Source organism: Cotesia glomerata, linkage group LG7, assembly GCF_020080835.1.
Source record: "Cotesia glomerata isolate CgM1 linkage group LG7, MPM_Cglom_v2.3, whole genome shotgun sequence".
NCBI lineage: Eukaryota > Metazoa > Arthropoda > Insecta > Hymenoptera > Braconidae > Cotesia > Cotesia glomerata.
The window spans coordinates 6,242,676-6,254,625 of record NC_058164.1 but is presented as its reverse complement, the minus strand read 5'-3'; the positions used below and the strand labels follow the sequence as shown (position 1 = coordinate 6,254,625).

The 11,950-nt window shown below is 29.8% G+C and overlaps 4 protein-coding genes across 8 annotated transcripts; 2 read left to right on the top strand and 2 right to left on the bottom strand.

The window, feature by feature from the left end:
- The first annotated feature begins 457 nt into the window (after positions 1–457).
- On the top strand, positions 458–3,522 carry LOC123268875 (eukaryotic translation initiation factor 3 subunit B-like). Its single transcript, XM_044734302.1, has 3 exons — positions 458–675; positions 868–1,063; positions 1,450–3,522. The coding sequence occupies exons 1-3, from the start codon at positions 534–536 to the stop codon at positions 3,224–3,226; spliced, it is 2,115 nt and encodes a 704-aa protein (XP_044590237.1). The 5' UTR covers positions 458–533; the 3' UTR covers positions 3,227–3,522.
- A 434-nt stretch (positions 3,523–3,956) lies between these two features.
- On the bottom strand, positions 3,957–6,832 carry LOC123269341 (CDP-diacylglycerol--glycerol-3-phosphate 3-phosphatidyltransferase, mitochondrial). Of its 2 annotated transcripts, none has more exons than XM_044734952.1 (7): positions 6,629–6,832; positions 6,275–6,470; positions 5,876–5,998; positions 5,328–5,605; positions 4,568–5,067; positions 4,282–4,491; positions 3,957–4,198 (listed from the first exon to the last, which is right to left on the bottom strand). In XM_044734952.1, exons 1-7 carry the CDS (start codon positions 6,658–6,660, stop codon positions 3,996–3,998), a joined length of 1,542 nt encoding a protein of 513 aa, XP_044590887.1. In that variant the 5' UTR covers positions 6,661–6,832; the 3' UTR covers positions 3,957–3,995. The 2 variants fall into 2 exon arrangements, with proteins under 2 accessions (XP_044590887.1, XP_044590888.1); XM_044734953.1 differs by lacking the exon at positions 6,629–6,832 and adding an exon at positions 6,555–6,590.
- Positions 6,833–7,097: 265 nt separating this feature from the next.
- Positions 7,098–8,657, top strand: LOC123268566 (transcription factor MafG). 3 transcript variants are annotated; one of them, XM_044733774.1, is made up of 2 exons: positions 7,098–7,444; positions 8,227–8,656. In XM_044733774.1, the coding sequence occupies exons 1-2, from the start codon at positions 7,418–7,420 to the stop codon at positions 8,593–8,595; spliced, it is 396 nt and encodes a 131-aa protein (XP_044589709.1). In that variant the 5' UTR covers positions 7,098–7,417; the 3' UTR covers positions 8,596–8,656. The 3 variants fall into 3 exon arrangements, with proteins under 3 accessions (XP_044589709.1, XP_044589710.1, XP_044589711.1); XM_044733775.1 differs by having other exon boundaries at positions 7,225–7,444; positions 8,230–8,648; XM_044733776.1 differs by having other exon boundaries at positions 7,433–7,581; positions 8,230–8,657.
- A 214-nt stretch (positions 8,658–8,871) lies between these two features.
- LOC123268572 (tRNA (cytosine(38)-C(5))-methyltransferase) lies at positions 8,872–11,553 on the bottom strand. Of its 2 annotated transcripts, none has more exons than XM_044733787.1 (3): positions 11,462–11,553; positions 11,072–11,341; positions 8,872–9,935 (listed from the first exon to the last, which is right to left on the bottom strand). In XM_044733787.1, the coding sequence occupies exons 2-3, from the start codon at positions 11,124–11,126 to the stop codon at positions 8,911–8,913; spliced, it is 1,080 nt and encodes a 359-aa protein (XP_044589722.1). In that variant the 5' UTR covers positions 11,127–11,341; positions 11,462–11,553; the 3' UTR covers positions 8,872–8,910. The 2 variants fall into 2 exon arrangements, with proteins under 2 accessions (XP_044589722.1, XP_044589723.1); XM_044733788.1 differs by having other exon boundaries at positions 11,072–11,322.
- Between the last annotated feature and the right edge of the window lie 397 nt (positions 11,554–11,950).

Sequence of the window (11,950 nt, the reverse complement as noted above, 5' to 3'; positions counted from 1 at the left end):
TATTATTTACTTCTAATTGATAAAATCAAAATGTCAAGGTACACAGCTGATGAAATATGATAAAAAGTTATTTTATTAAAAAAAATAATGAAAATTAATTTAGCAGACATGTAACAATTTTTAGAATTTTTTTAACAAATAAATTATGAAAAAAAAAAATTGACATGTAAAAATTTTAAAAAGTTAAAATTGCAATTTTTTAAAAAATAATTTTTCAAAACAAATTTGTTTGTTAAATAAAATTAAAAAATTGTTAAAACTGCTAACTTTAATATCATAAAAAATTTCATTTGTAATAAACTTAAAACACTCTAAGTGCAATTTTATAAAAATATTTTTTAGTTCTAATTTAATAAATGAAAAATAATCAAAAAATTAAAAATGGCGGCTAACTTTAGTACGTATTATCTGATGAATGTGCTGCCACTCAGTGGAAATTTCCGTTACTCTAAATAAATAAGAGAGGTTAGGAAAAATTTTTAATTCCTGATCAGCATTAGTGAGATCGGATCTCTCGCTGTGGGACGTGCAAAATGGCGAAAAAGACCGTTGCTGACAAGGACAAGACTAATCAGAACGATGACCCAGCTGAGAATAACGAAGACAGGATGACCGAAGACGAGGAGCCGAATTTTAGTGACCCCGAGGATTTCGTTGATGATATTGCAGATGAAGGTAAAAACTAGTTATTACTTATTTTTTCAATGCATGGCTCCGTACCACCGGAGACGTGGCACGCGGCATAACCAAACTTGCTTTCAACATTCTTTGCGCTAAACATGCTTATTTATAAATTTGTCTTATTTATATCTTAGTTGAATTTATATTTGGGTTAAGTATACTCACTCTATTTGTAATTTTAAACAGATCTACTGCCGGATGTGCTAGCGCAAAAACCATCGGAGACTGACGGCGTTGAGTCGGTGATTGTCGTCGACGGCACGCCCCAAGTTGAGCCTGAGCGTCTGGAAAAATTCAACAATCTTACTAACAAAGTTTTTGGAAAGTTTGGGACTATTGTTAACCGATTTTATCCCAAGAATGATAAAGAAATTACTAAAGGGTAAATTAAATATTAAAATTTTCAATGTATTTTTTAATAATGAAACTTAAATTAGCTGAAATCTAAAATTTTTATTGAAAAAATTATTAAAAATAAATTTCACATGTAAAAAATTATACTTACAATTTTTTAAAGTATTTTTTTTACTTGTAATTTAATTGATTATCATTTTTTGATGAAGATTCAATTAGCCGACCTGAAAATTTTTCTAATTTTTTGAATAAAAAAAAAATTCACTTGTAAAAAATTTAAAAAATTATACGTTCAATTTTTTAAATAATTTTTTTACTTGTAATTTAATTGAAAAAAAAAAAAAAAAAAAAAAAAAAAAATCAAAAATTGTTGAACCTCGGCCAATTTTAACACTATTTTTATTAATTATCTAGGTACATTTTCTTGGAGTACAACAGCCCGTTGCATACAGAAGCAGCTGTGAAAGCAACCAACAACTACAAAATAGACAAGCAGCATACCTTCAAAGTAAACTTATTCACCGACTTCAAAAAATACGAGCAAATTCCGGAAGAATGGGAGCCTCCAACCCCGCAACCTTACAGCGCGGCTCACGATTTGCACTACTATCTCCTAGAGCCTGACGCGTATGACCAGTTTGCAGTTCTCTGCGGCAACGGAGCTGGAGTGTCAGTTTCAATTTGGCTGAACTCAGCTCCGGAGCCAACCCTGATAGAGGAGCGTGCTCGCTGGACTGAGACTTACTTCAAATGGTCTCCATTGGGAACTTACCTGTCAACCTTCCACAAGCCGGGAGTCGCTCTTTGGGGAGGTCCCAAGTTCGAGCAACAGGGTAGATTCAGCCAAAGCGGAGTCGAGTGTATCGACTACTCTCCTTGCGAGCGATACCTGGTGTCTTACACGCCACGAATGGACGGTGGTCCTGACCAGAAGCGTCTCGTCATTTGGGACATACTTACTGGTCACGAAAAGCGTTCGTTTTTCCCCGACGGGTCCTCTGTGTGGCCGATTTTCCGCTGGTCTCACGACGACAAGTACCTAGCTTGCATGGGCGAAGACATCCTGAGTGTCTACGAGACACCTTCTTTTGGACTTCTGGATAAGAAGAGTATCAAAACTCCAGGAATCCGGGACTTTAGCTGGTCTCCGACTGACAACGTTCTTGCTTATTGGGTTCCGGAGGACAAAGATGTCCCTGCTAGGGTGACTCTCTTGGAGATACCCAGCCGCAATGAGATAAGAAATAAAAATCTGTTCAACGTTGCGGATTGCAAAATCTTCTGGCAAAAATCTGGAGATTATTTGTGTGTCAAAGTCGACCGGTTTGCTAAAAAGAAGGAAAAAACTGAGCAAAAGTACACCGGAATGTCGTACAACTTTGAGATCTTCCACATGCGAGAGAAGCAAATTCCTGTTGACAGTGTCGAGATGAAAGAGCCGATCCACGCTTTTGCTTGGGAACCAGTTGGTAGCAAATTTGCGATTATTCATGGAGAAATTCCTAGCGTCAATGTTAGTTTCTACGAAGTCAGCTACGGACACCAGCCGGCTTTGCTGAAGAAATTGGAGAAGAAAGCATGCAACCACTTGTTCTGGTCACCCGCTGGGCAGTTCATTGTCTTGGCCGGGTTAACTACTATGGCTGGCGCTTTGGAGTTTATTGACACCAATGATTTCACAATCATGAACTCGACTGACCACTATCAAACTTCGGACGTCGAGTGGGACCCTACTGGCCGGTATGTTGTCACTGCTGTGTCTAATTGGAAGACCAATGTTGATAATGGGTACTGGATCTGGACCTTCCAGGGGCGTATTTTGAAGCGCGTTAATTTGAATGCCTTTAATCAGCTGCTCTGGCGGCCTCGTCCGCCGACTCTGTTGACTCCTGAGCAGATCAAGGAGATCAAGAAGAATTTGAAAAAATACTCGGCTCAGTTCGAGAGCAAGGATAGAATGCGTCTGACCAAAGCTTCCAAGGAGCAGATTGAGAAACGCTGTGCTTTGATGAAGGCCTTTAATGAGTACCGCGAGAAGAGGGTTGATGAGTGGAATAGTCAAAAGAAACGCCGCATGGAGTTGAGATATAATATTGATACTGATAATCTGGATTCAGATACTAAAAATGTTGAGGAGGAAGTTGTTGAATTTTTTGTCAAGGAGGAAATTATTCCTGTTGACGACAAGTAAATAATCATTGGGATTTTTTGTCTGTACCCACTTGCGGTTTTTATACACGTTCGGTGGGTATTCTATTGGGGAGATTAATGATGTGCTGTAACAAAATAATGGTTTTTATTTCGCGAGTTTTAATGATTTTGATTTACCACTCTGATGTGGTTCTAGGTGTACATTATGGTAATTTCAATTTTTACAAATTTTATCACTTTACTTACAGAATATCACACTTGATATTTTTCATTTATATTTTAGTCCTAAATTATTTTAATAAATTAACACATAAGCCAAAAGACCCAGTTATTGACACTGGCCTAGTTGTTTGACACTTGCAATTTTTTTCTAATTAAAAAATAAAATGCTCTCAATAAACCAATTATTTTAAAATTTGTAATTTAAAAATTATGTTTATTAATTTATCAGAGTTGATTAATTTTTTTTAATTAAAATAAAGTTGCAAGTGTCAATAACTAGGCCAATGTCAATAACTGGGTCTTTTACCTTATAGCTTCAATGTTTATGAATTTAAAATTTTCAATTTTAATGAATTTAAATATGAATAATTTTTTGTTCAAAAATTTTATTTTATTGGTTGAAAATATTTGATCCAGTTTTTTTGATTTTTATGTGCTGACTTTTAACATTATGCAATATTGTGTTTAAATTTAAATAAATTGTTAAATATAATGATGTAAAGCGATGAAATTTTCAATAAAAAATTTTTAAAAATAATTGATATCTATTTTTAAAAAAAGTTTTTTATTTAAACTCGATAGTTATTTTAAAAAAAGTATCGAAATAAAAATACTGCGGCGTAAACCCAAGTTGGAGCTATTCGATCTTGCTGAGCCAACGAAGTACTGGTAACTTTTTGTGAAGTTTTGTATAATCTATCGTACTCTTCATGTAAATCATTTTGTAGTTTATCATTTTTTGTTACTATGGCTATCTGGGTTTCTAGATCACGATTTACTGATCGATAACCTGCGATCGATAAAAATTTACTATATTAATATTAAACATAATTAAAATTTATTTAGATTAATAATAAAAAAAAAAATAATTACCAAAATTTGATGAACCGATTAAAGTAAACGAAGGTTTTTTGTGATTTGGTAAAGTATACCAGAGGCCTTTGGCATGATATGTCCAGCCGCTACGAACATACTCTCTTAGATTGATACGTTCATTAATTCCCAGACGTTCGCAAGATTTATAAAATGACTTTTCTATTAAAGTATACGCTGCTGGAATTCCACCGGCTACTCCTTTGGCTCCTATTTTTTTTAAATAATTTCTATTAATTTATAAAGTAAAAAAAATGATTTAAAAAATAAAATTTAAATTACAAACCAAAGAAACCATTAGCTGTCGGATGAGCAGTGAGTAGTTGGACTGAAGCTTTGCAGTCCCGTATCAAGGCACTTGAGTACTCCGCCGTCAAATTGAAGTACCCTGTCGCGAACCTGAGGCTAGCTCCTGGCGGCGCGGTTTTTAATAATCTCAGAGTGATTTCATTATCATGATAGATTCCAAGCTGGCCCATTTGTATCAGCGGAAATATCCACGTGTCTGTGCTGGTGTCACTGGCAGCTTGACGTTTATCCAATTCATTGAAGTAAAACTTACGGATCCGGCTTTGAGCCGCTGATACAAAGTCCGCAGTTGAACTTTCAAACGGATGAGGACTCGACTTGGTGTTGAATGAGGTTGAGTTATCAGGTAGCAATTGGAAACTGAATTCTGATACTTGAGATATTAAATCGTTGTAAAAATCACATAATTCTTTGCAGTCTTCGATAAGAAAGTAACGATCTTGCCGGTTCATGAAGTAGTCGTTACTCAAATTAGCTCTGTAAATGATAGATATATTATTTATGATACTGAAATTAGCCGTCAGCTTTCAATTAAAAAAATTTTTTTAACAAATCAATTATAATAATAAAATTCTTCTAAAAATTTTCACTTGTAATTTTTATTAATTTTCAGATGTGGAACTTTTTAATTAAATTTTTTTTATAATAATTTAATTGCCATAAAATTCTAAAAAAATTTTTAGAATTATTATTTTAAGAATTGAATAATTATGCTGAAAAAAAAATTGTAAACTTACCCACTGATAATTAGAGAATCATCAAAAATATAAACTTTCATGTGTTGTAATCCTATTAATTCATTAAAGCGATTTGGTATAAACTTCTTGAGTAAGCCCCGTAATTTTGGGGTATGATATAAGTGTATTTTAATATTATCAACCCATTGGCTCTTGAGTAAGGGTTCCAACATTGTTCGGGAATTTTTCTGACCACGCGAACCTCTCATGTAATCTAATAGGATATTTACTTTCAAGTGACCATTGCTTGATTTGACTGATTTTTCTATTGCTTGAACCTGATAATAATAATCAAAGTTATTTTTTAATTTTTTAGTATTTAATTTATTAATAATGACATTGAAATTATTTGTAAAAAAATATATTTATAATTTTTTAGAGCTTCTAAAGATAGAATTTTTCGGATAAATTTTTCTTGCTATAATTTATATGTTAAAAAATTTTTTTTAATTATTAAATTTCTCTCAATTTCAATATCATTATTAATAAATTGATTTAGAAATTATTTAAGATATTTTGTACCATAACAATGGTACATACGAACCTACCAAATCCCCTTCAAGTTTTCCAGTTCCCAAATAAAGAGATGCCAGTGTTATTCTTCTCTCAGCTCGCTTACATTTTTCTATCAAAGTTGAATAAAATACTGTTGGCTCATGAATAACAGTGACCTAAGTTAAAAAATACATTTTTTATTACAAGTAATTACATGACATTGAAGTTAGCAGTCACTTGACTATTTTTTAATTTTTTTTAACAAATAAATTTGTTCCAAAAAATTATTTTTAAAAAATTAAACCTTTAATTTTTTTTAATTTTTACATATCAATTTTTTTTTCTAATTTTTTTTACCACAGTTTATTTGTTACAAAAATTTAAAAAATTATCAAATATCTGCTAAATTAATTTTCATAAGGTATTAAAATTAAAAAATTAAGTAAACATACTTTAGAAGCATTGACAGGAAAAATAGGCGCTGAGTTTTTTAACCATGAAAAAAATTCCATAGAATCCCAATCACTTTTATTTTCCAACCGCATATCAAATTCACTACCTGTCATTACTGATGAGTTAATTTTGATATTTGTAACTCTCCGATGTATGACAGTCAATTGCATAAATTTATAATTAAAGAACCTACAGCTGTAATAATAAAACTTATTTAATTACCGGTTTAATTAATGTTCGAAAAAAAAAACACAGTAAGTAAACAAATGCATCATTAACCTGCAATGTTTGCATTCAAATAAACTAAGTAATAACTTAATATTAATTAATTAATAAAATAATAATAAACAAACCGTTTAAATGAACAGGCAATTAAATTATTCATGAGTAATTATTAATATTAACTCCAGTACATAAATCCAAAATTTAATTTCTTTGAAACACACGTGGACTGAGATAAACTCATTATTTAAGTTTGTTATTTCAAGATATATTTTTTAATGATTAATTTCAAACACTGCGTGTGAATGTAATTATGTTTACCTATAATAAGCAAATTTATAAATAAAATTTTATAGTAAATTATTTTTTTATTTTCAAATAATCAAAATGATTTATTTATAAATTAATGTTTTGATTAAAGTAAAAATTATTTTATTTTTTTTATTTATTGGAAAAATAATTAATTTATTTTTCAAGTTTTCAATCAGCTGTCAAAAAATTATTTATGAAAATTCGCCTTAAGCTTCTGCTGAATTAAATGTGTGTTAGTAAGGTTAGGTATTAATACAACACTGACAATGGCCGCGTTCAAGTTTACTAAGTTCTTGGCAGACCTGAGCATATCTTGAAGCAGCAACTTAAAATAACTATATTATTTTTTTTTTAATCTATAATAAAACAATGCAAGGTATATTTATTTAAGTGTGTTTAAAATTAATTTTTTTGGTAGATAAAGTCAGCCCTAGAACTTAGTAAAAGTAAACCTGAACGCAGCCAATTACAAACACAAACGTACACTGTACCTTCTGCTCTGTATCCTGTTGAAGAATGATTCAGCAAAATAGTTATAATTATAAAGACGAAAAACGGAAAGAAAAAGCTTTCCTGGATTCTTGTGGCATCGTAACTTGAACCTTAAAATGGAAGGAAGACGCTCTGTTAAAATGGTAATTATTTAATTATTAATTATTCGCTGACATTTAAATTCACGGGAAGGAACAGCTGATATTTTCTTGACATTTGTAATTTGGTGTGTGTGTGTAATGGAAGTGTATGTGTGTTGTGTGGTGTGGCTGATATGTATGTGAGTAACTCATTGTTATTATTTAAAAAATATTTATTTCATTTTGAAGAAATAATTTTATAAAATTTTAATGAGTATGGTAACAAAAATAATATATTTATAAATTTTTTTATAAATGTCAAAAATAAAAATTGTTTTTTTTAAATTGATAGATAAAAAAAATTTTTTTTTAACTAACAAGTCATATGTCAAAAAATAATATAATAATAAAGTCAGCTGACATTTTTTATTTTGCTTAATTTATTAAATTAGAACTAAAAAATTTTTTTTTAGAAATGAATTTTTGTGTAATAATTTTTTCAATAAAAAAAATTCTAAAAATTTATAAATGTTATTTAACTCTATTTTCATAAAAATATTAAATGAAAATTAAGTTAGCCGACATCTGAAAATTTTTGTAATTTATTTTATTGAAAAATTATTTTTAAGAAAATTAAAAGAAAAAATTTCACATGTAGAATATTTAAAGAACTATACGTGCAATTTTAAAAAAATTATTTTTAGTTCTAATTTAATTAATAAAAAAAAAATCAAAAATTGTTGAACGTCTGCTAATTTAAGTATCATAAATATTAACCATTTCATAAAATTATTCTCAAAATAAAATAACTTGTAAATAATTCTAATTATTTTTTTTAATTTACACAGGATCCAATATCACCAAGCCCCTGCTTGGACATAAGCGACGACGAGCTAGTGACAATATCAGTCCGTGACTTAAACCGCCAGCTCAAACTCCGTGGACTATCCCGCGATGAAATAGTGCGAATGAAACAACGCAGAAGAACACTGAAGAACCGTGGATACGCTGCCAGCTGCAGGACTAAAAGACTCGAACAGAAAGACGAGTTAGAAACAGAAAAAACTCAGGAAATTCGTGACATGGAGTTGATGCAAGAAAACAATGAATTAATGCGCAAGGAAATTGAGACTTGGCACTCCAAGTACTTGGCATTGAAGAGATTCGTTGCTGAAAGAAAAATTCCTATCCCTCATGAATTAGAAACTATTTAATTTTCAATACTTAAGATTTATTTATTTATAATAAATATTAAATATTTAGTTCATTAGTTTACAACAAAAAAAATTTAAAGAATTTTTATAATCAATCAATTATAAAAAAAAAAAAAAAAAAAACATTTTCATTATAATTTAACTGATATAAAAATCTAAAAAATTTTCAGTTTCATATTTAATTTAAAGGTACACGGGTGTAAATTTATGTAATAATTTCAAGTATAAAAAATTTTTATTAAAAATATTTATTTGTTAATAAAATAAATATTTAAATTTAAAACATAGGTAAATATTAATTAACATTTCTTATTTTTATAAATTTGAATCAGGTACATAGTCTAGAAGGATAATTAACAGGCTAACAATATGAACGTTAATTGAATTCCCAATTAATTTATACCTCTGCCGTTTACTTATTGTACTAGGGAAGGTAAATTTATCAGGAAAACACATGAGTCTTGATACTTCACTGGGTGTAAAATAACGCAGCCTTAAACTTTTGATAATTTCCGAATAATTAGTCAACTGTTCATTATTTTTTAGTTCATAAATTTTTTCCTCAACATCCGAGCTGAGTAAGGGAGAAAAAACTGACCCAGTTCCTTCAGCATAGCGTCCATAAGCTGAAGTGAAGCAACAAGATCCTTTTGAGTCTGGACTACGAATGTCCAGTACTTTGACATATTTATTTAATATCGACTCTGGTAAGTTGTACTCTTGAGTGTCAATGTCATTGGAGTTGGAGACAATTTCGCTCAATTTAATGCAGTCACTCGTGAGGTACTCCGGATGTTTGTTCTTGAAGACTTTGAATCTCTGCGATTTTGAAAAAACTTCCAGAATCAAGTCAGCAGTGATGTCTGATGAATATTTTGACAAGCAAAATGGCAAGTCATTTTTTTTTGCAATTAAAAAGTATCTGGACCTGCTGTTGGGAACTCCGAAATCACTCGGGCTTAAAATACACTCGCGGTAATTAAACCCGATGTTTTGCAAACATGAAATTAATATATCGCGCGACACTGACTTTGAAAAAGGTTCAACATTTTCTAATAATATATACTTTAAATTTTTTAATTGGGGAATTAATTCTAGAATGTGGAAAAAAGATATCGTCCTTGCATCCTTGATGTCTTTCTGAAGACCATTCCGAGTAAAAGGCTGACACGGTGGACTCATAAATATACTGTCTATCTTTAGATCTTCAATGTCTTTCACTGTCAGCGAACCGATGTTTCTGTTGATTAATTTTGTTGATGGAAAATTGTGCTTGTATACGTCATTGGCTACTGTGCTAATTTCAATTGCAGCTACTATTGTTCCTGGTACTCCGCTTTCTGTGGGAAAAATAAATAATAATCTTTATTATTAAGAGAATAAGATACATTTTGCATCCAAGATAGTCTTATGATAAAATCGGTCTTGCTTAAATTGGTGCCTTTTCAGTTTTATATCATTCTCATCAATAGTTAATTTATTACGATAAGTATTTAGGCTGCATTCAAAAATGCTCTATCTCTAGATACATGATCAAGAAATGACCTTGTATCTTGAGAACTATTGACATTTTTAAAGATATGAACTCATCCTGACATTACACTCGTCGAGACCTTTCATTTGAGTACCCACATCAATTTTTCATATATTTTATATATTTATATATTTCACAAATACCATGTATATGAAATATATCAAAAATGCCATGTGGGTACTCAAATGAAAGGTCTCGATGAGTACAACACCGGGATGAGTTTATATCTTTAAAAATGTCAATAATTAAGAACTGATATTGCTATCTTGTGAACTATTAACATTTTTAAAGATATAAGCTCATCCCGATGTTACACTCATCGAGACCTTTCATTTGAGTACCCACATCAATTTTTCATATATTTTATATATTTATATATATATGTATATATGAAAAATATATAAAAAATGCATGTGGGTACTCAAACGAAAGGTCTTGATGAGTGTAACATCGGGATGAGCTTTATCTTTAAATATATATTATATATATGTATATATGAAAAATATATCAAAAATGCATGTGGGTACTCAAATGAAAGCTCTTGATGAGTGTAACATCAAGATGAGCTTATATCTTTAAAAACGTCATTATTTAAGAAAATACAGTGCAATTTAACAAAAGTCATTATTTAACAAAGCAAAATTTTATTTATTTAAAGTTCGCAAGTCAAGGCAGTCACATCGTGACTGCAAGGTTGCTAGTTAATCTTATTGTTTTAAATAATTAATTACTGAAATTAAAAAGCATCTGTTAATTTTCTAGATTTTTATAAGATTAACTAAATTTTAATAAAAAAAATTCTACTGCTAAAAAAAAAATTACAAGTGCAAATTTATTTTAAATTAATTTTTAATATAAATTATGTGAAAAAAAAAATAAAAAAATAATTTTTTTTTAATTTATAAAAAAATATAAAATGTCAACAACATTTTAATAACTTACTTTCAAAAGCATAGTGCATTCCACCAATACCAGAATAAAGTTCTAAAACTCTCATGATTAATTTCCGTTTTTCATCAGTCAAATAAATAAATAAAAACTTTATCTGTGATAAGATAAACAATAATAAAATGAAAATTCATAAATATATCGAATTTACATTGATATTCAGCAGACAGCAAACTAAACACATGTGTATGGTATAACCTCAAAAATCTAAGTACAGTAGGTACAGTAGTTTCTTAGAAAAATTCCTACAAAAATAAATATAACCTGTCAAAAATTAAAAATTGTAAAGATTAAAAATGACAATTACCAATTTTTAATTAAAAATAAATAATAATAATACTAAAAATGACAAAAAAAAAATTTTTAGTGAATTAAATTACTTACCGACGACTTGACATGACTTACATGTGGACTACGTCTGTGTGATTGGCGACCCAATGAAAACTAACCTCCCCTGATGTTTGTATTTAATGACGTTGTTGCTCAAGAACAAGAAACGTGAATAATATTTTCAATCTCGTGTCGCGAATAAATGACAAAAATCAAACAAAATCATCAGATAATGTACACAACAGTTGGAACTTATTTATAAATTTTTTTTAATCAATATGTCACTCAAAAATGTGAAGGCAGACCATTCAGAATACAGAGAGTTAATACTTGTGCTATAAATTGCAAGGAATAAAAAATATAATTGATGGAATGTGAAAAAAAAAATTGTCTGATTAATAAAAAAGTTATTATTTATTCCGAGCAATAAAGGTGGTTAGTGACGATGCATGACGATGATTATAAGATAAAAAAACTAATCATAAGGATAAAACACTTACGACTATGTCTAAACTGATGACTTGGCTAGTCTATTTATTAGCT

What these genes read in the sequence shown, in the direction of transcription:
- LOC123268875 (XM_044734302.1), top strand. Translation starts at nt 534, where the DNA reads ATGGCGAAAAAGACCGTTGCTGACAAGGACAAGACTAATCAGAACGAT. An exon ending in TGATGATATTGCAGATGAAG is followed by an intron (nt 676 to 867) that starts GTAAAAACTAGT and finishes AATTTTAAACAG; the next exon opens with ATCTACTGCCGGATGTGCTA. An exon ending in GATAAAGAAATTACTAAAGG is followed by an intron (nt 1,064 to 1,449) that starts GTAAATTAAATA and finishes TTAATTATCTAG; the next exon opens with GTACATTTTCTTGGAGTACA.
- LOC123269341 (XM_044734952.1), bottom strand. Translation starts at nt 6,660, where the DNA reads ATGAATAATTTAATTGCCTGTTCATTTAAACG. An exon ending in GAAAACTTGAAGGGGATTTG is followed by an intron (nt 5,606 to 5,875) that starts GTAGGTTCGTAT and finishes TATTATTATCAG; the next exon opens with GTTCAAGCAATAGAAAAATC. An exon ending in GATTCTCTAATTATCAGTGG is followed by an intron (nt 5,068 to 5,327) that starts GTAAGTTTACAA and finishes TATCATTTACAG; the next exon opens with AGCTAATTTGAGTAACGACT.
- LOC123268572 (XM_044733787.1), bottom strand. Translation starts at nt 11,126, where the DNA reads ATGAGAGTTTTAGAACTTTATTCTGGTATTGGTGGAATGCACTATGCT. An exon ending in AATGCACTATGCTTTTGAAA is followed by an intron (nt 9,936 to 11,071) that starts GTAAGTTATTAA and finishes TTTTTCCCACAG; the next exon opens with AAAGCGGAGTACCAGGAACA.
- LOC123268566 (XM_044733774.1), top strand. Translation starts at nt 7,418, where the DNA reads ATGGAAGGAAGACGCTCTGTTAAAATG. An exon ending in GAAGACGCTCTGTTAAAATG is followed by an intron (nt 7,445 to 8,226) that starts GTAATTATTTAA and finishes TTTTAATTTACA; the next exon opens with CAGGATCCAATATCACCAAG.